General features: G+C 23.0%; 3 protein-coding genes across 3 annotated transcripts; 1 reads left to right on the plus strand and 2 right to left on the minus strand.

Annotated features, from left to right (window-relative positions):
* Positions 1-921: 921 nt before the first annotated feature.
* LOC135145137 (uncharacterized) lies at positions 922-8,909 on the minus strand. The gene is made up of 9 exons (XM_064077243.1): positions 8,851-8,909; positions 8,662-8,785; positions 8,360-8,457; positions 8,211-8,299; positions 7,711-7,868; positions 6,477-6,635; positions 3,565-3,659; positions 2,252-2,354; positions 922-983 (listed from the first exon to the last, which is right to left on the minus strand). The coding sequence occupies exons 1-9, from the start codon at positions 8,851-8,853 to the stop codon at positions 937-939; spliced, it is 876 nt and encodes a 291-aa protein (XP_063933313.1). The 5' UTR covers positions 8,854-8,909; the 3' UTR covers positions 922-936.
* A 3,850-nt stretch (positions 8,910-12,759) lies between these two features.
* On the plus strand, positions 12,760-13,962 carry LOC135145136 (uncharacterized). Its single transcript, XM_064077242.1, has 8 exons — positions 12,760-12,795; positions 12,858-13,045; positions 13,098-13,173; positions 13,246-13,347; positions 13,401-13,463; positions 13,517-13,678; positions 13,731-13,826; positions 13,891-13,962. Exons 2-8 carry the CDS (start codon positions 12,932-12,934, stop codon positions 13,947-13,949), a joined length of 672 nt encoding a protein of 223 aa, XP_063933312.1. The 5' UTR covers positions 12,760-12,795; positions 12,858-12,931; the 3' UTR covers positions 13,950-13,962.
* Positions 13,963-14,944: 982 nt separating this feature from the next.
* Positions 14,945-18,720, minus strand: LOC135145152 (phosducin-like protein). Its single transcript, XM_064077249.1, has 7 exons — positions 18,592-18,720; positions 18,353-18,502; positions 18,186-18,289; positions 17,119-17,218; positions 16,108-16,258; positions 15,076-15,160; positions 14,945-15,020 (listed from the first exon to the last, which is right to left on the minus strand). Exons 1-7 carry the CDS (start codon positions 18,718-18,720, stop codon positions 14,945-14,947), a joined length of 795 nt encoding a protein of 264 aa, XP_063933319.1.
* Between the last annotated feature and the right edge of the window lie 2,372 nt (positions 18,721-21,092).

Raw genomic sequence — 21,092 nt, forward strand, 5'->3', positions numbered from 1 at the left:
TATGCTTATATGGTTTTTCAAAGTAGATTGTTCTAATTTTTTTTTAAATAACTTGCATAAAAAGTACTTAACCCAAAGCCTGTTGTTTTTCCAAGTAATTTTTTAACATTTTTAATAACAAGACGATAAGTAATATATGGTAAATGCTTAATAATTTTCCATTGTAATATCTTATAAAAAAACAAGGTAAAAAGTTTTTAATTAATAGCTTTTAGTTACTTCCTATATTTTTTTAATTTTTTTTTTTTAAAAAGACAAAAAATATCTTATTTAGTGCTAATTTGTTTTTTAACCCTAACTTAACCCTTAACCTTAACCTGATGAGAGTGAGGTGTTTACAAATTAATTTCTTACGTGATATTTCATATATTTTTTAATTTATTGGTATTAGAAAGACTTCTTTATAATATAATTCTTATTTAATATTAAAAAGTAAAACTTCTCTTCACGAATAGCATAAACTAAGTAAATGTTTTTATTTGACCCAATCAAAAAACTTTTAAAAATTTTTCAGTGATCCATACATTTTTTTAAATAAAATTGATATAGTGAGTTTGATTTCTTATTTAGCACAAAATTAAAAAAAAATTTAAGATTTTTTAAAAGAAAATGCAAACTAAATTTAAATTCTTAGTAAATAATTTCGCTGTAAACAAATTTAAATCTTTGTCTAAATATTTTTTTAAATAGAAATGCCGTATTACTTTATGTTATCAATTTACTTTTTATAAGAGATTTTAATCTTTCTAAATTATTTAAAATTAAAAATTTGAAAAATAATCTCTTATGAGGCGATTAAGAATTTCAACAAAAATGTTTTGTGAGGCAGATAAAATAAACTCTTTCTAATCAAATTTTGAAACGATACTTGTAATTTTAGATATAAATTAGTAAATCTTTAACAAAAAATTGTAGAAGAAAATTTTATTATGAAAACTATAAGCCGCCCACATCAGCCCTAAATTCTTCAAAGTTGGTGTGATCTATTTTACAATAATTTTGTTATAAAAATTATTTTTAATAATAAATCAAAATATTCTGTTTTTAAATTATGTTAATTAGATTAATTTAATAGTTATTAGTTTTATGTAACAGACAATACGGCTTTTCATAACTATTATTAAAATAAAAAAGAAAAGTAATTTTATTATAAAAACAATAAAATTAATAATTGGTAATATAAATAATAAGTAATCTATAAAATAAGTAAGTTATTCTTAGAGATTACAATTTAATTAAAAACTAAATTTTTTTAATTTTTTTTAAATATAGTATATAAATAAAACTAAATTAATTTTAAATACGTATAAATTAATTACCAAATAAAAATTTTGTATAAAAATAGTAAAAATATGAAAGAAATATTTAAAATTATTAATAATAAAAACATTAAATATACAAAAATATCTAAAAAATTAATAAATTTATAAATAATTTAAAATAATTTGGAGAAAAAACTTAAATACAAAAAAAAGTTTATTAAATATTTAAAAAAATTGCATAGTAAATATTTCGTAGTAGTTATGGATTGTAATAAAGTTTAAATAATGGTTAAAAAATTAATTTCATTAGTTAAAAATTAAAAATTAAAAAATTAAAGTTATTTAATAGATTGAAAAAGGAATCAAATATTTTATTTTAATAAAAAAAAGTTCAAAAAAATTTATTATATGTTTAAAAATATATAATTATTTTCTATACGTTATAATTTACATCGAGAACTATAAATAAATCAAAAAAATTAGAAAAAAAAGATTTAAATTTTAATAAATTAATGAAAATTATTTTAGTAATAATAGATTTTAAAAAAAAAAATTTTAGATATAAAATAAATTAAATAAAAGTTTTATTATTTGATTATAAAATTTAAAAATACGGAGTCATAAAAATAAAAATTAAAAGTATAAAACAAAAAATAAAATATAAAAGCCAAATTTTAATAATTAAATAATAATCAACAGTACAAGAGTTAAGAATTTTCAATTAGAAAAAAAATAAGAGAAAAGATAAAATTTGTTCCCTTTTTAAAAAAAAATAAAAAGATCGACGTATAAACTTAAAAAGTAGTTAATTAATTAAACTACAATTAAAAGTTGATTTATAATTTTTAATCCCAAAATTTAGTTTAGAAAAAAAAGTATTTTGATTATATTATATTTTAATTAATTCTTATAAAAAAAAAATATTGAAAATAAATTTCTGAAATTCACTAATTTAAGGAAATATTTATAACTACAAAAATATATATTACTGCTCTGCTGAGCGTGGAGTCGAGCTTCTGCTTCTCCAATCAAAAAAACTCCACAGGTGATACAGCGAATAGAAAAGTTGGAAGGAGAGACAAATTTCTTTGCCTGAAATAGTTATAAATCTTTATTTTGTATAACAATAATTGCTACTAAATATTTTTTTTAAAAATAAACTTTTTGTTCTCATTAAATTTATAAATAAAATAAAATCTTTATTTTATATCTTTAAATTGTAGAGTAATAATCACAACTTAAAGGAGATGGTTTTGTTCATAAAAAATTATAAATATAAATCTAAAATCAAAATTTAATTTTTGTTATTATCATGTTTATAAATTTTATAATTACTCCGTAAAAAATAAAAAAACATAATAAATCTTCAAAATGTAGAATGATAATCATAAATTTGAATTTACTAATTAAAAAATTAAATAAAGAAAGATTTTTTGTATACAAAAAAATTATAAATGAAATTAAAACTATAAATTTGAAACTTGTAGTATAATAACAACTACTTAAAAATTTTATATAAACATTTTAATCCACAAAAACATTATAAATACTAATCATTGAAAATTATAATTTAAATTAAAATTGTAAATCTTTAAATTTATTTTGTTGGATTGTAATTACTTTAGAAATTTAAAAAGAAATTCAGAACAGTTATTGTAATAATTATTTATAAACTATACAATAATAGCTTTACTAAAGCAAAAAGTTAATATAAAATAAAAAACTAATTTATATTAAAAATATAAAAAAAGAATTAGCAAAATTTAATTTACATTTTGAATAAATTTATTTTAGTATTTAAAAAATAAGTAATTTAATCCTTTTATAAAAAACTACTACAATAATTGTATAAAAAAAATATTATATTTAATATAAATTCTCGAGTACGTAATAAAAAAAACAGCTAATTTTTAATTTTTAATAAGTTTATAAAAACAAATTCCAGCTTTTATAAAAAAAACGGGATATTATTTTATATAGGAAACTTCAAAAAAAATTGTATATGATATATAATTATATTTAAATAAAAAAAATACTCAAAAACTTAAAGAAAAGAAATTTAAATTTTTATAAAGTAAAAAACCTTGAATTCAGCCTTTATAAAAATGAAGAAAAAAAATTAAAATAATATTATTTAAAAAAATACTTAAAATATTATAATGTTAAAGTTCTCTAGCAAAAAAATAAATAAAATTCAAAATAATCCAAAATTAAAAAAGTATTCCTAAAAAAAAGTAAAAATTTTTTTTTAAAAAGAAAATTAACTTGTAGAATTAAAAATTTAAATGATGATAGAGAAAACTTTATATTCTGTTTTGCAAAAACTTTTAGCCAGTGAAAAAGAAAATTCATCAGTAATATCAAAAACTCGTGTTAATTCTTTATTATCCAGATTTCCTGATTAAATAAAAAATTAAAAAATTTCTATCGAAATTCATTAATAATCGATTTAAAATAAATTAAAATACTTGAGTAATTTAATAATATTTTATAGATTTACTATTTTCTTTAAAAAGATTCGTAAAAGATTAAAATTTTAACATTTAAAAAAATTCTTTTTTTAAAATAAGTTTTGTTGTGATATTTAGTTTTTTTCTTATAAAAGTAACAATAAATTTAAATACTGGTAACATATATCCTTATAACTAATTAAAATAATGGAAATTTAAAAAAAAAAGTAAAATATATACAATTCATTATAAATTAGATGATTGAAAAATTATATAAATAATTTAAAGTAAATTATTCCATGAAAATATAATAAAAAGTAAAAAAAAGTAATAAAATATAAAAAGATTAAACTTTTGTTAAAAACTTAAAATTTAAAGAATATAACAAAAATAAATTCCTAAAATAAAATAAAAAATTCAATTTTAATGAATTTGTAAAAAAGGAGGAGCTTTAAATTTTCAATACAAAAAAGTTTTTTAGCAAAATTTTCTATTTTGAATAAAATTTTTAAGAAAAAATACAAAGCTTTACGTAAAATATTTTTATATAATAAACTTTACTATAATAAAAAATTCCAAAATAATAAATTGAAATTTCTTGACATCAATAATAAATTACTTTAAATTTCCAATACGATATAATTTCTTTAAAAAAAATTTTAAGAAAATTTAATTAATTTAATTTGTTTCACTATTAAAAAAAATGTTTTACTAAGTTAAATAAAATCATAAAATATATTTGCATCAAAGACAAATCACTTTTAATTTCTAATATAAATTTTTTTATAGAAAAATGCTTATTAAAAAAAATTAAATAATTTAACAAAAATTTACACTTTAAATTTCCAAAATAAAGGAATTTTGTTTCTGTAAAATTTTAATTTTTAAAAAATTTAGAAAGAAAAATGTAAAAAATAAATTAACTTTTAAAATAAAATTATGTATTTTTTAGCATAAAAAATCAAATTAAGTCGAATTTTTATTAAAAGAAAATGTTAATTAAAAAGAAAAAGGAATTTTTAAAAAAGTTTGAACTTAAAATCTCCAATAATTTCCCCCCCAAAATTCCTATTTTCAAGTTTTTTTTATATTATATTTCTTGGATTATTAAAATCGAGTTAAAAAAATTTTACAAATATTTACGTAATTAAATTTCGCTCTAAAAGAATAACAATTAAAAAAATTTCTTTAGGAAAAACATTCATTTAAAAGGAAATATAATCCAATTTTGTAAACAAAAATTAAAAATCTTTATTAAAATTTACAGATAATAAAATTTATTACTATTAAAAACAGTTAAAAAACAATTTAATTACACAAATTAATGAAGTTTTTATATCCTTTATCACAATTTAGTTATATATATTGTTATACATTTTGGTAAAAAGTTAAATCAAAATTTAACAAAACTTATAATAATAATTAATTCTATACACTCGATAATACTAACGAATAAAAATTTAAATTAGTATGTTTTACAAAAATTACATTAAAATTAACATTATAAAAAATGATAATCATTTGTAAATTACATTTATAAAATATAAACTTTTTTCTATAAAAACAATAAGAATAATAATATAACTTAACAGCCGAACAACTTTTAAACAATAATTTTAATTATAAAAGTCTTTCAATGCTGAACAAAAAAACAGCATTTAGTGTTATTATTATTATTATTATTACTATAAAATAATTAACTACAGTAAGAATAATACTAAAAAGTAGAGCTGTCCAAAAAACAGATTTTAATAAATTTTTATATAAAATCAGCAATAACTCAACGTTCCAATAAAAAAGTTTTGTTTTCTAAATTTTATACAATTATCTTAAAAATTTGTAATACTTTAATAAAAATACAGGAAAATTATAATTAATTTATACAAAAACCCAAAAAAAAGTTTTAAAAAAATTATAATTAACTTTTTTTATAAAAATAAAAACAAAAATCTACAAAATTTAATAAAAATTTCTGAAATTTTAAAACAATTAGATTATATTTTTTGAAATTAATTATAATTTTTAAAAGCTTTATAAAGATTATAATAAAAGTAGTCTCATTTATACAAGCTTAAAAGCTACAGAGATAAAGTTGTATTTATGCTTAAATTTAAAATTTTTTTATGCTTTATTATAAAAAAATTAGTAATTTTTCTATTTATATTCTAAAATTTAGCAAAACAGAAAAAAATAAAATTCGTCGTACTTGAAATCATTTTTAATTAACTTTTAAAATAATTTTAAATTTATTATAAAATCTTAATAATTCCAATGAATTTTTATTAACTATTACTAGTAAAAATATCAAATGCTTTACGTGTAGTTTCTAAATTTATAAACTTTTATCTATAAAAATAGCAGGTTTTCAGTGGGTGTTCCACTGAAATAATAAAAAATAAATAAACTAAAATCATAAACATACAATAGTACAGTAAACAATTGTTATTGATATAAATTTCAATTACTTTTTATAAAATTCAGTTAAAAAATTATATAAACAAAAGAAAGTTTCAAGCGCAACGCTAAATCTTTGAAAATAATAAAAGTTAATTTTAAATTACTTTTCACAATATTTGAAAACTATTATATAAAAATAAAAAATGAGTAAAATAATATTAAAAAAAAAGTAAACCACAAAAATTAAAAGATAAATTTTAAAAAATAAAATATTTTTTCTAAATTTATCTAAAATTATAAACATTATATAAAGAAATCAGATTATCTATTAAAAACTTTTATTAAACTTTTTAAAAATTTATAATACTCCTGACTAGAGGATCGTAGTGAATTCCGTCGTAAATTAAATAAATTCTCCTGCAAAATTGATTTTGTTGCCCGAACGCTTCGGCTCGGTTCGATTGGACATCAAAAGTATAAATTTCAATCTCAAAATATTTCGATAATATATACAACTCAATTGCCCCTAAATATAAAAAAATTAAGAGATTCAAAAAAAATATTGTAAAACTAAAAAAAAAAAATTAAAATTTCTTAATTTTATAATTTGAATATTATAAATTATAGTAAATATATAAAAATATAAAGAAACCAAAAAATGAAATAAATAAATTTTATAGATATAAAACTAATGGAAAAGAGTAATAATAATTATAAAACTAAAAAAATTAAAATTCAAAATTATTAATTTATAATTTATAAATATAAAAAAAAATTATAATTAAGAATTTTCTATAATATTTTTATTTCATAAAAGAAAACATAATAAAATTTTAATTTATAAAATTGCCAATTTTGCTATAAAATATTTTACTTGAAAAAATAATATAAATTTAAGTTATATATAAAAAAATTTATTATTTAGATTATAAAAATATAATTAAAAAAATTTAAGTAAAACAGAACTTTTATATAATATATATAAATTATATAATTTAGATTGTAATAAATGAAAAATATTATATTATATATTCTGATAATATAATAATACCAGCTCGAAAAAAACTAAAAAAAAATTAAAATATAAATGTTTAAAAAAAAATATTCACTAATAATAAAAATAAATAATAAGAAAATAAAAAAAATAAATATGTAATAATATAATATTGTTTGTTATAATCAGTTTCATGTATTTGAAAATGAAAGATAAATTTATTAATAACTTTATTATTTAATTTTCTACCTTATTTAACTTTTTTTTTATATTCATAATAGAATATCTTAAAACTAATTATTTTATAGATAAAAATTCGTATAAAGGAATTGAGCTAGTGGATATATAAAAAAATATTGCTTAATAAAATTAAAGAAAAAAATTTAACTCAAATAAAACTGTTAAATTAATACTACAGCAAAATAATTTACATAAAAAAATCGTATGAATTTACAGATTATTAAAAGGCTAAATATTAAATTAAAATATACAAGTAATTTTTGATTTAAATTAAATTGTTTAAATTGACACCACTTTAAATTTAATTTAATAAAAAATAAATAAATTAAAAAAATTAAAATCAAGTTGTAACATTAATTTTGCTTACCTCCCCAATTATTTGAATTGAGAATCCAATTTTGATAAACTTCGTTGGGGCTCCCTAAAAATCCTTCGTTATAAAATTCTGGATCTGCTTTGATAGCTTCACAGCATATCTTGCGCAGAAAGTCGGGAGAATTTGAATCTTCCATTTCCAATAAAAAGCTTAAAAAAAAATTAAAAATTAAAATTTAAAAATTCCAAGCGTAATTAATTTTTTTTCAAATTATATAATATAATTACTCATTTAAACAAATTGCAGAGATTAAAAAAATTAATAAAATTTAAAACTAAATAAAAACATAAAACTAGTAAAGATTTTTAATGATAGCGGCGCTTAATAAATCAAAGAAATTTAGTTAAAAAATTAACCAAAATATTAAAAAATAGGTCAAAATACTCGAGAAATACAAGATTACAACGCGGAAAGCTAAACATACACAAAATTTATATCAAATATTTTAATTAGGTTTATAACTCTCCATAAAAAAATTAAAAAAAAATTACCAAATTGATCTGAACAAGCATGAGTTATCAGCTGGTACTACATGCCTTTCCATCTTTACGCTATCGTAAGGAGGGGGCTTTCTTGCATTCTAAATAAAATTTACAATATAAATAAACCTTTCATCTTCAAAAGTTTTATAAAAAATTACTAATTCTTCCAGCCACATTGACGAACCATTCGGCAAAATAGAGCAAATCTCATCCTCCATTTGAAACTTTACTGGCTTCAGAGGAACACCATACAACACTATTTAAAAAAATTATAGAAAGAAATTAGATAAAGAAACCCCTATAGAATTTAATAATGCGTATATAATATATATGTATATAAAAACTCACTAGGACTTAACTATGTTCAAGATCAAGATGAAATAAATTCTTTTTAGAACCCACCGAGAATTAAGATCATATTTAAATAAAAAAAGTAAAAAAGCTAATTATTAACACCCACAATTTTGGTTTTCTGCAGGGATGCGGGTTTCTTCATATATTTTTCGACATAATTCTTGAAAAGTAGTATTCTTTGATAAATTTTTTAGTATTAGATTTCCTGACTTGTGCTTTACTTGATAATTCTAAAAGAAAATTAATAAAGGCGTAGAAGGTAAATAACTATTTTACTATAAGCGAATAACTGCACCATAAAAACTTGAATCGACCGGGAATTAATGATTTTTCGTAACAATTTTTACGGAAAGACAACTAATATGAAGTCAATGTAATATATTAATTTGCTTATATGTATATATATAAGATGTATATATTTAAAAACGCACAATATTTGTGTTGTATACGAGTATAAGCCAAACAATAACATGCCTAGAGCGCGAGCGGTAATGGTTTGCCCAGCGCGTTAAGGGCAAGCTACACCAGCTACACTAAGAAAAGCTTGCTAGCGTACCTAGACCGCTAAAAGAGCCTCCTACTAGCAATACAAGAAGTAAAGTACAAAGTAGAAATAAAGTGTAAAAGCGCATTTCTTATTAATTATATATGGCTCATAGCTTTTTCTGATTTAAGTAAGATTAGCTTAAGTATAAGCAATCTTAACCTCTAAATAGTTACCGCACCACATGTTAGAACCAGTTATTAACACCTTTACCCAACCAGAGTAAGATTTAATAGCACAATCATTAACTTCTAAGTAGCCAATGCTTCAAAGTGCCTGGACAATTATTATAATTTGAGAGTTGTGCCTCTAACTTAAATAAAATTGGTCGGTTTATAGCAAAAGCAAAAATTTGCACTTTTACTTTTGACAATCTTTTTAAACGTCTTTGATTTGCAAGTGAGTTAAAAATCGCAAACGCACACAACATCTACCACTGCGCAATTATAATGATATAGCTGAAATTGACAAATATAAAGGGAAGCATTTTACTGCTCAGCGCCCGCCGCCCACCCCTTAATTACTGTGCTCAGTGCGTGAGCCACTCTTTTCTCGACCATTATAGTTGAATGCCACAGAATTCCTCAAAAACGATTATAGCACCACCAAGCCGAAAGAACCCGACCCTGAAGGCATCACTAATGATCCTGCTTAAACAACTTATGTAGCTATTTTGAATTACATATTGTTCCGTCAACTCGGTGATGACCCACAACTAGCTGTGATCGGTACCCATCAGCTTTTTGTTGTGGTGGAAAAGGTGGCCGGAATAGGCAGTTGCAGAACGCGTGGACGAGCCACGTCCTTTATTCTGAAAAGGTAATAAGCTTCTGTGTTTTACGAAATCGAAAAACTTTTGATCAAAATAGAGTGAAGGTTTACTAAGACCCTTTGAAATGAGCTCAAAGAGTAAAGGCTTCTTTGAAAAAAGCAAATTAATTTCTCAAACCTATAGAGAGCTATGTAATTTATCTTTAATTATTTCTTGTATACAAAAAATCCATCCTTCGTCGCTTCGCTGAATCTTTTCTTTCATTACATACTTTAACGTGGGGGGTCAATAAAATTCACATGAGAAGCTTACTAATAAGATCCGTGTTTTTGACAAAAAAGATTACTTTGAAAATAACAGGAAACCCAAACTTGGTAACAATATTCAGTTCCAGGTAAAACCCAAAAATTCTTTGCTTTTGTTAAAAGAGGGTTTAGCTAACGCCTGTTAGAAGCGTTTCCCATTAACAGTCTTCCTCGTGCTGTTATTCGTTCTCCATAAAAAACGTTTGCTTCCGCTAGGCCGCCTTCGACTTGGGATACGATAAATTGCTCGGTGTTTGATAAATATTTAAATTTTTTAAGAGTTGTTCTTAAGAAGCCTAACCATGTTCACCAAGTTCAGATAATAAGAGCTGCAATGAAGGTACTCGAACCCACGAGGCTAATTATAGGTGCTTTATTCTCCAACCATTTAAGTTAAGGAGACAACCCTTTCATTCCCGGCAACCGCAACACGTAAGATTATTTCTATCGTGACGCCTACGTGAGGGGTATGTAGTGACAAAGCCAAGGCAGTGATTAAAACGTTAAATATTTAAATGGACAGCAAAAAACTTATGAATTCAACTGACCATGGTTTCTGGACTCAAGACATTAGTAATAGCTTCCTCGTTCCAAGTACGTCAAAATGCAAAACCATCAAAAAGCACAGTCCGTGGATTGTGCCTATTACGCGTTGCACAGCGAACTAATGCTATAACATCTGGTCAATATTTCTTTGGAAACAATTTATTAGATTTTATGAGGGCGAGGTTATATACACGACCATCAATGACTGAAAAAGAAGTCGCACGGTGGGAATTGAACCTAAGACCTTGAGTATGCGCGTCAGTGCTCTTAACCGCTGAGCTACGACGACAACTCTCGACTCCGGTACGATGGTTTTACGTATTTAACCTTACAATGTGGTAGTCCCTTACTAACGGATCGCTTGGCACACTATTCATTATCAAAAGAATTTAACAAGAAAAACAAAAGAGTATACTGAGAGAAAAAGAACATCAGACCCACACCTGTTTATTTCGCTAGTATGATATATATTGCACTTTTTGTTAAAGAAATGCCTCGACTTTTTTTATTTATTCACATGGATGTACTTATTATGAACAGCGCTCATTACTTTGACCTTGCCTAACTATTGGTTGGGGCAAAGTTAGAAAATTACGATAAAAATTTTAATATTTATTAAATTACTGGGTTATACAGATGCGATAAATTTTTAGAATAATAATCGTTATTAGTTCGTAAAGTTATACTTAAATTTTAAAATTGCCTACATACTCTGTTTCTTTATTTTTGATATGATTTATAAATTAGCTTTTTGGTATTTGTTTGCTTCACCCTAAAAAATATTGGTGTCGGCGCTTGTCTATTATAGCGTACGACTTCAAGTATGCCATTTAATAGTTTACGATGTCTGGCTACTTATGATAGCCTTTAGTCTATAGTAGTATTTGCCAATATCTTTTTCTTTTTAGCGCTGGAATGCCTTAAAATTTTAATAAATTTTTATTAACCCCCTTAAATCTTCAACGCACTGTTTATTTCATATAATAAAATTAGTACTTTGCAAGATTACTATTTATTCCATTCACTCTACACATATATTGATGACACAAACAAAGGATAAGTTGAAGAGAGTTGAATTTTCTGTAGCGCTTTTGATATATGTGAGCGTTCTAATTAATTAGAGTAGGGCTACATTATAATGAATATAAAATGGGAATATATAGTTAGTCTGTTAGTATTCGGTCCTTAAAATTGATCCACAAATTAACGTATCTTTAACTCGCTAGCTGCCAGTTTATTTCTTAACTGTATTGTTCTTCTAAGTTATTAAGTATTAACGAAATAAAAGCTATTGAAATATTACACTTCAGAATTGCAGATTAATACACCCAAAATATTACTATTATTACATTCAAAAATTAGGGTATGTGGAGTTGAAAAAAACACTATAGTTTATAAAAGAGATTTTCATCTACCAGTGGAATTGGAGCCACAGCTTCGTGATAACTAACTGTTAGAACTCGTAGATGAAGAAGAGGGACAAGTTGGGCGTGAAAATATTATATATTATTACTATATTATTTTACTAAATAATATTGTAATGGGTGTGCTTAACAAACACAGACCGATGACTGTCAATAATAACTATAATTCTCAGTGATGTGATATTGAAGCTTAAACAACTATTTATAAACTTTTTCTACTTAGAGGCATTAAAAAAAAAAGGCAAAAAAAAATAGTATTTATAAAAGTTCGTTATATTAAAAGAAAAGCATTGTTAAAGGGTGAAACCTAAGTCAACTAAACAAAAAATTCCTGATATACCTATACATTTGCAAATAAGTAAGCTAAAAGAATTTTACTAGCGAATTTTTTTTGGATACTAACACGTCTTCAGTTCCTGCAATGCATGAAGCTAATTTCTTTCTATTTCCTCCCTTTCAGAAGTCTATACAGGGGAAGTTAATTTTTTTTTAAAAAAAAATGATTCTGTTAAAAAATCTTAACGAAAATAAGTTAACTTCAGAGTTCCTGGCGTTTTGACCAAAGTGATAAGAATAACACCCCAAAGTTCATCATGTGTTCTCACTGAAGACGGTCCAACGCTTAACGATAGAAGTTACGAAGTTTCATGTCCTTCTATTAAAAACACTATAAATAGTAGTGTTTTCTAGTTTTAATTTTAATACTACTAGAAATATATCTCAGATGGGCCTACCTATAACGATTAAAAACTTTTGTTGACACTAACCTGATAAAAGAGTAGTGTATGGAAGATAAACTAGACACTTTTCGAAGCATTCCCATCCAATACGGATTAAAAAAAATAGTGGGTGAGTATCAAGAGTTATTTAACCAGTTTCTTAGCTCATTAGATTCGCTGGTACATTATAATACAATAGGATATAAAACTTTTAAATAAATATTGTAATAAGAAACCAGAGTCCAGCCTTGATGTTCTGACCAAAATATTTGAAAAAGACGAAGAACTAAATATAGGACTAAGAACATGTATTTTTTTTTATACTAATAATACTTCTATTAACTTTTATTTTATTATTTATACTTATTTTTTTCCGATAGTAGTTGAACATCAAAGATTCCAAAGCCATATAAATTATTTGGAAGAATTAATTAAGCGGGTAGATAAAGCATTAGTAGATGTTTTGTCCGTTTTAAAAAAAGGTTTATTGCTTCAGGTTTTATTCACTCTCATTTTAATTTTAATTTTTCACAAGTTGAGAACAATTTAGAGCAGGTTGTGGAGAAGAGCAAAAAGCATCGCACCTTTTTTGAAAATAGTTTATCTTAATTTTTTTTTTAATTTGTTAAATAGCTTTAATTTTAATTTTAGAAAGGGAAGTTCCCGTAAATAATATTATAAAGTATGCGGGCCTACTCGCCTACTCTGTTGCCCCTCCTCCCCGCTGGAATTCGGCTTACGAACTTCATCCTTTTAGCAGGCCATATCCTTCAGAGTTAGACAAATTACACTCCCAATTATCTCGTTTAGATGGTTGAAAAAATATATATAAAAATTATTTTTGCTGATAATTTTTTTAACACAGCCATACAAGAAGATACTGCACTTAAACGGGAAACACAAATTTCTTCGTTTGAAAGGAAAAATTCGAATCTCGAAAAAGTGGAACCCCACGAGATTTGTTATTTTCATTTACTCATTATTATTTAATAGTAGTTTAACCTTCTACTTTTATTAATATTAAGCGTGTGCTGTTGGAAGTGAATCGGAGACTGATGTCTCCTTCTTTTCAGAAGAAGATTAATTAGTTCTTCAAGTTTTATAATTATTTTTTTGAATAGACTTATTTTTCACATAGTGATGATTTAAATTAATTAACTTTTAAGTGATTAGCGTTTATACTTAAGAGAGGCACCTGCCACTTTCCTGCAGAATATTTTATTTAATTACTTGTTCGAGGACTTTTTCCATTATTTAGTTATTTTATATATATTAACAAGCAAAAAATATTATAAGAAACTTTCATAATTCAAAAAAACATTTGAAAAAAATACGTAAGTTTTTAAAAGAATATTATTAATAAAAAGATACGTCTAATTAAAATTAAAAGTGCTGATGGCCCATTATTTTTTTAATTTTTTTTTGTTATAATTTTCGAATCCTCACCTTATTATTAGGTCAGTGCTCTTCCAAATACTTTTTAGAGTCTTTAAATTTTTACTCTTAAAAAAATCATAAATAGTAACTACCAAAATTTTTATTATATTTGCAATTAAAAACTAGGGTAGTATGAATCTCCCCTAATCATGCCTGTGCGCTTACAAAAATTAAAAATAATTTTTATAAAAAAAAAAATATACAAGAGTGCTAAAAGATAAGTTAATTTAAAATAAATATCAACGCATACCTATAGAATAATATAATTAATCATTTTTAGTGCCTAAAAAAAAGTTAAATTAAAAACATAAAAAAATTTATTTAATGCTACTTAATAATGCTCAATATCATTAAGAAATAGTTAGTAGCACCAAGAGAAGATTTTCCCAAAGCAGCTGGATTAGAAAACTGGTATATTTCTTGATGCGGTTAATAAAAAATGTAATAAAGAAAGTTATTAGATTTAGTTATTTAGTAAATTTAATTTGCATTCGATTGGAGAAAGTAAGGCATTATCACTACAAAAGCTTTTACATAAGTTTTCTATCAAGCATAATAAAAATATTATGGGAACTGACCGAAACCAACATAGCATACTCGGAAGTGTTTTAAACTTTTATTAAAAAGTTCCAAGATTAAGAACTAATTATATTTCGTTAAATCCTCTTGATTTTTCTGCTTTAGTGTCAGCAAATCATATTCACTAATAACTTTGAATCTTTTACATCAATATAATAAGTTAATTTTGAAACGCTTACTAACTATAAAAGTACTTTAAAAGCATTTGATTCAATTCTGGAATTGCAAAATTCATTCCCACATAGTCAACGACGTTAACAAGATTAGCAACTAATTTTCCTGGTAATTATGATTATACGATTTTACTCCGAAATTAAATCAAAAAAGTATATTTTACAATAAAAATGCAAAAAAAAATTTATAAGCTTCAACATAGAAATTTATGTTATAATAATTAACTAATCATTTTTTAGTGAATTCGGAAGTAAAGATTTTCCTTGTCAAGTATATTTGGTGTTCAAAAGTTTTAATATATAATTTTTAAAAACAGCAACTTTGCATGTATTATAATTTAATAACCGTAACAGCTATAGTACAGGAAATATTCAATTATATTTAAGGAATAAAAATGAAAATCTGCTTTGCTCAAAAGGAATAGAAGTAAATAGTTACTAAATTTACAATTAACTATGTATATAATTATGTGTTCATAGTTAAACTACCTGCAGAGCTTATTATGTAAAGTAAACTTTGCTTGGTGGTAAATAAATAAAGAAGGTTTTAGATACTTTTAGTTATATTGGAGTCTCGAATTAATATTTCATATTTATTTCTATGAAAAATGTGCTGAAAATAGAGTTGCACAAAATAAAATATATTTGTTATAATCAAAATACATTTCAAAATTTGTTTAAAACAATCACCCTTTCTTTGACAATAATAATTGTAAAATAAAAAAATTTAGAATCAAAATATTATGCTGTTCTCTATATTTTTATGGAATCTATTTTAAATATATTTTTATACCAATTTTAGTTTAATTTCTACTAAAAAATTTCAAACTTTTATAAGATTTAAGAATGAAAAGTTAGAATATAAAAATATATCTAAAAAAAAACCAAAAATATGGTAAAAATGGATAAAAATATAAAAAACAAAGTAAAAATTTTAAAGAAAAAATTTAAGTTTTTGATACTAAAATAATATAAATTGAGCGGGAAGCTCTAAAGTCGCTTTTGCCCAACAATACGTATAAAGGCAAAAGGTATTAAAAGTAAAGAATTTACCGCCTCTATAAATAAGTATAGCTGGAAGGCCAACGTCACTATTAAATTTTTCGCTAACTGTCAAAGCTTTGATATAGATGAACTTCACAAGGGGAAAGTCGCGTGCAAGAAGGCTCAAACAAGTATTCATATGGCGACATAAAGGAATGCTCTTTTATAAATATGAAAAATAATATTAAAAAAATTAGTATGAATTTATTTTTAATATAGCTTAGCAATAAATTGGTTTAAACAAATTATTAACTAGTATTAATATATTTATTTAATAATTGTTGTTCATCAAAGATTGATCTCTAAAGTTAAAACTATATTGAAAGGACTATAAGCCTACAAATAGCTAAGCAGTAGAAAAGATTGTAAAATCTTACTAAGAAATTTGTTAAACAGAATTTTTTTAAAAAGCAAGAAATGAAGTTAAAAGTACATAAAATAATGAATTGCAGGTAGTAGAAATATTTTATTTTAATAGGTGTATTCCTAAAAAAACTTATTTACTTCTCAGATTATAATGAACATTTAACGAAATTATTGCTTTTCATATAACTAAAGCACCATTAAATTTTTTTTAGCAATAAAGCAAAGGCTGTATTTTCATAAGAAATTTCCAGCGACCTTCCAGATTCAAGACTATTTCCTTAATATTATTTCACTCTCTACAAACCTAAAAACTGTACCACTTAGTAGTCTGTAATATACAAGAACTCGTTTTCTTTGAGTTTCAATCATAATTAAACGTTTTCTCTTGGTTAATTATTTAATTCTATAGAAAATGTTTTCTTTTGTAACTGTTATTTATTAAATTCAATAAAATCTTTTCTATAATTTTTATTATTCATTTTATTTATTAAATTGCTTGTAAGAAGTTATAACTTGTCAAATAAATAATAGTTTTTATAAATATCTTAATTATAATTATATACTTAAAGAAAATAAAAACTTCAACAAATAATAAGAAAAACATTATTATTTATTTTATTATATAACAAGAAGGATCGATAAAATAATAATAACCGGCTCATATAAGTGAACGACTACATTTGTTTTACGATCTTCACCATCAATTTCTTCTAAGTAGCTGCTTATATTAATTTCGCGTAAAGTTCCAAATTTCCTACAACCAAATTAATATTATCACTTAATAAATTATTATTAACAAAACGTGTAATATAGTAAAATAATATAAAAACAACAATAGAAATCGTTTTGTAAAAAAGTTATTACTATATTTTTTATAACTACTTAGTACAGAGGGAGTGTATATCGACACGCTTTTTTTTATATTCAGTTAAAAGATCATAATTTACTTAAAGTTATAATGAAAAACTTGCTTTTTTTAAATTTAATAAAATTAAATTCTATATATCACGAAACAGAATTTGAATACACAAGATTATGCCGAAAAAATCGCTTCAAAGAAGTTGAAATTTTATTTGTAAAACAATGATTTTAAGTCAAATAATTACGAAATTTTAACTTTAGAAAATATAAGAACGCCTATTTTTTGTTATTTAGATAATAAATTTAAATAAATAAAGAAAACTTCTTATTTCTCTATGAAAATACTACTTGTCTTTGCGTATTTATTATTTTTGTTAAAAATAGCAAGCTTACTTAGATAAATTACTAAATCGAGATATTTTCATTTATAAGGGTAAAGAAGAACAGAACTTTATTGAAATCAAGTATTACACTGTATTTTAATTAAAAGTTTCGATTCTTAAAAAAAAAAAAAAAGAAAACGTACTTTTATATATTTTTTTTGTATAATAACCGATAGAATAATATTTAGTAGACCTTTAAGTTATAGTTGTCTTAATAAAAAAAATAAATATAAAAATGTTTATGTTAAAAGCGCAGAAATTGTGTAAAAACTTTATTTTAGATTAGATCTAAATAATTTTTTATTGATTAAAATTCTTCTAAATTTACCAATTTTTGATTTATAAAATCTATAAACCGTTAACTACTAAGTAAAAGTTATAAAATAATTCAAAGAAACTACGACTTATTAAATTTAGCGAATTGTTAAAAAGTAACTTTTTTACAGAACAACTTTTATATTAATATGGATAAATTACTTTAGAGAATCTATCTCCCTTGTAATTTCGCTGAGTTTTTTCAGTTTATATTCATTTAAAAACTGATCATCAAAAAATGGCTCTTCATATTCATCTTCTTTTTTCTAATAATATTATATATAATTAAGAGGCTATAACATACTTATAATTATATTATAAGTACTCACGAGAACGGAGAAGCGTTTGGCTTCCTCAATTAATTTTAATTTATTTTTAGCATTTTGTATTGTTTGTTTATGTAAAAATCTTCTGTAATCCTGAAGTACACCCTTTGGGCCAGAGCTTGCGCCTTTATTTGCATCTACTGCTGGAATTTCCTTGTCATATTTAATAGTAGAATTATTATAAGTTTCTCATTGTAAGTGTTGAATAAAAAAATCCAAGGCTTTAAGTAGTTATTTTAAACTTCGTAATAGGGCTCCAAATTTTTTTCTTCTTCACTTTCAATATTGGACTGATCCGAGTCGTTATTGCTGCTATCGCTGGTTTTTTCAAGTCCCAGAAGCAGTTTTTCTTCAAGAGTTTTGTGAGACATTGATTTAAAATAAATATTCCTACAGCAATAAAATATATTATACTGCCTTTGAATTAAAAATATACTAAGAAACACAAAAAATTAAAAATTTATAGTCTAATTTAGGTTTCTTTCCGTAAAGCAAAAAATATAAAAGTAAATTTTTAAATTCCTTTATAGTTCAAGTAAGGTACCTTTAGTGTTTCTAATTTTTCACCGATAATTTTCGAGTAGTGAATTAAATTTAACTGATAATATAAACAGGAGGATGCTTTAAAATTTATGCTTTTTTATAAAAAAAATTATTGCAAGTAACTAGATATTTAATTTATAAAAATTTAAAAAAAAATTTATTTTACTTTTATTTTTAATATCTTATAAGTTAGCGTGATATCTGCGTTAAAAAACTTTAAATTAACTAAAAATTATTGCACTTGAAAAGAAATACATGGATAATTTTAAGTTTTTTAAACCAAAATTTTTATAAATTTTTTTTGAGTAGCTGAGTAGAGTGCAACTTCGTACTTCCAGCTAGTTTTTCTGTTTCGTTTACTGTTTTCCTAATTAAAATTTATAGCCTTTTTTTCCTTACCACTAACAAAGTTTTACCACATTTTTAATAAACTGCATAATTTTAAATTTTTAAATGTATTAATAATAAAATATATTTATTAAATATATAGAAAAAAAATTAAAACCTTGTAAAGTTACACACAAATAAAAACTTGAGAATCTGAGGTATTAGATTATTTTTTAATATACACGTTTTATTTTATTATTTCTAGTTTAGTTTTCTTTGGGTAAAACAAAAGGTTTTATCTTGTTAATTTGTTTTAAAACAAAACCATTGCAACTTTACTTTATCGATTTACGATTATCTTAAAATTATACTAAGTCTTTTAGCGTATTAAAGTTTCAAGAAACTTTATAAACCTCGAAAAATGTTTTTACTATTGTTAAATTTTAAGTGCACTTCACCTTTTAACTATTATTTACAATACTTCCCATAAGATCTTACGAGCCATTCCATATAACACTTTTAAGGAAAACGATAAAGAAATTATTCTCAACTTAATTTCTTTTACAATTATTTTTTATACTTTTACTAAAAAATGTCTCCTTACAAATTTTACTTTATTTTACTACAGAAAAAACTTTTACCGCGACACTTTCAAGTGTACAATATAACCTATACTGCGTTGGGAATAATATAATATTTCTTTGCAAGAGAAATTCATTATAGTGAAGGCGACAGATTATTTACTTGAGACTTTAGTTAACTGCGCCAACTCCGCAAAGAAAATTTAATAGCATAAATAACAACTTAAAAATAACATCCTTTTTTTTAAAGGTTTCTTTTAAAAATAATTTCTTTAAAATAGTTTACAATAAAAAATGGTCCATCTAAAAAATTTTTTTAATCAATTTTTAATTTATTAATACAAATAAAACAAATTAGCGCCTTTTTTACAATTAATTATTATTCAAGATGTTTTTTCCAAGAATAAATAAGTTTGAAAAAACTAATTGGTTGTATTTATCTCTTTGCTTCTGATAAAAACTTTTTTTAAAAATAAAAAAATTAAAAATGCTACTATTTCGTCTATGTTAATTATGAGGTACTTATACATAAACATTTATCAAAAAAGTGCAAACACTAAAAACAAAAATTATCTTTATTATTGGAAACTAATAATTTTTATTATTTGTGCTCTTCTAAATTTTCAATTTTTTTAGTAAGTTCATTAGACTTTGCTCCAGTTAAACGGTCAAATAATTCTCCATCCAAAAATAACAAAAAGGCAGGGACGCCGGAGATTTCATACGCATCCGCTATAGAAGCGCACTCGTCCAGATCGACCTATCACGCGAGCACATTATTATGAGTATTATAAGAATCTTTACTACAAAAAGTTTATAAAGCAGTGATAATATTAATATTTATGATATAACAAAAAAATTGAAGATATAAAAGTTGCAGAATGAAATAATATTCAGTATTATAGTTGCCATTTTATTTTAAAAAAGCTTAACATTATATAAATATAAAAGATTGCAAGCAAAAACAGAAATTTTTAAGAATTTAACTCCTAGTAGTCTTTTATAATTTAATGTTATTAATGTTTACACTAAAATATTATACTTTGCAAAAAAGTAAATTTCGATGCTCCGCTGCTAACTTTTCAAACACGGGAGCTATCGCCTTACAAGGATTGCACCAGGTAGCTGAAACATCTACAACAACCTATTTATATAGTTACAGGTCTCACGGTTATAATTTAAATGCGCAGAGAAATAATACGTATTAACCAAAATTATTAAGTCTTACCTTTTTGTTTTCTTTCAAAAGAACTTTTAACTCTTCGAAACTTTTAACTTCTTTAACGTATCCT

Source organism: Zophobas morio, unplaced genomic scaffold, assembly GCF_036711695.1.
Source record: "Zophobas morio isolate AGI-343-1 ecotype UQ-CSIRO unplaced genomic scaffold, CSIRO_AGI_Zmor_V1 ptg000131l, whole genome shotgun sequence".
NCBI classification, from domain to species: domain Eukaryota; kingdom Metazoa; phylum Arthropoda; class Insecta; order Coleoptera; family Tenebrionidae; genus Zophobas; species Zophobas morio.

What these genes read in the sequence shown, in the direction of transcription:
- LOC135145136 (XM_064077242.1), top strand. Translation starts at nt 12,932, where the DNA reads ATGGAAGATAAACTAGACACTTTTCGAAGCATTCCCATCCAATACGGA. An exon ending in TTTGTCCGTTTTAAAAAAAG is followed by an intron (nt 13,348 to 13,400) that starts GTTTATTGCTTC and finishes ATTTTTCACAAG; the next exon opens with TTGAGAACAATTTAGAGCAG. An exon ending in CCAATTATCTCGTTTAGATG is followed by an intron (nt 13,679 to 13,730) that starts GTTGAAAAAATA and finishes TTTTTAACACAG; the next exon opens with CCATACAAGAAGATACTGCA.
- LOC135145137 (XM_064077243.1), bottom strand. An exon ending in TGCTTGTTCAGATCAATTTG is followed by an intron (nt 7,869 to 8,210) that starts GTAATTTTTTTT and finishes TTTTTTTTTAAG; the next exon opens with CTTTTTATTGGAAATGGAAG. An exon ending in CTACGATCCTCTAGTCAGGA is followed by an intron (nt 3,660 to 6,476) that starts GTATTATAAATT and finishes TTATTTAATCAG; the next exon opens with GAAATCTGGATAATAAAGAA.
- LOC135145152 (XM_064077249.1), bottom strand. Translation starts at nt 18,720, where the DNA reads ATGTCTCACAAAACTCTTGAAGAAAAACTGCTTCTGGGACTTGAAAAA. An exon ending in AGGGAGATAGATTCTCTAAA is followed by an intron (nt 17,219 to 18,185) that starts GTAATTTATCCA and finishes ATTTGGTTGTAG; the next exon opens with GAAATTTGGAACTTTACGCG. An exon ending in TTGAATCAAATGCTTTTAAA is followed by an intron (nt 15,021 to 15,075) that starts GTACTTTTATAG and finishes TTGATGTAAAAG; the next exon opens with ATTCAAAGTTATTAGTGAAT.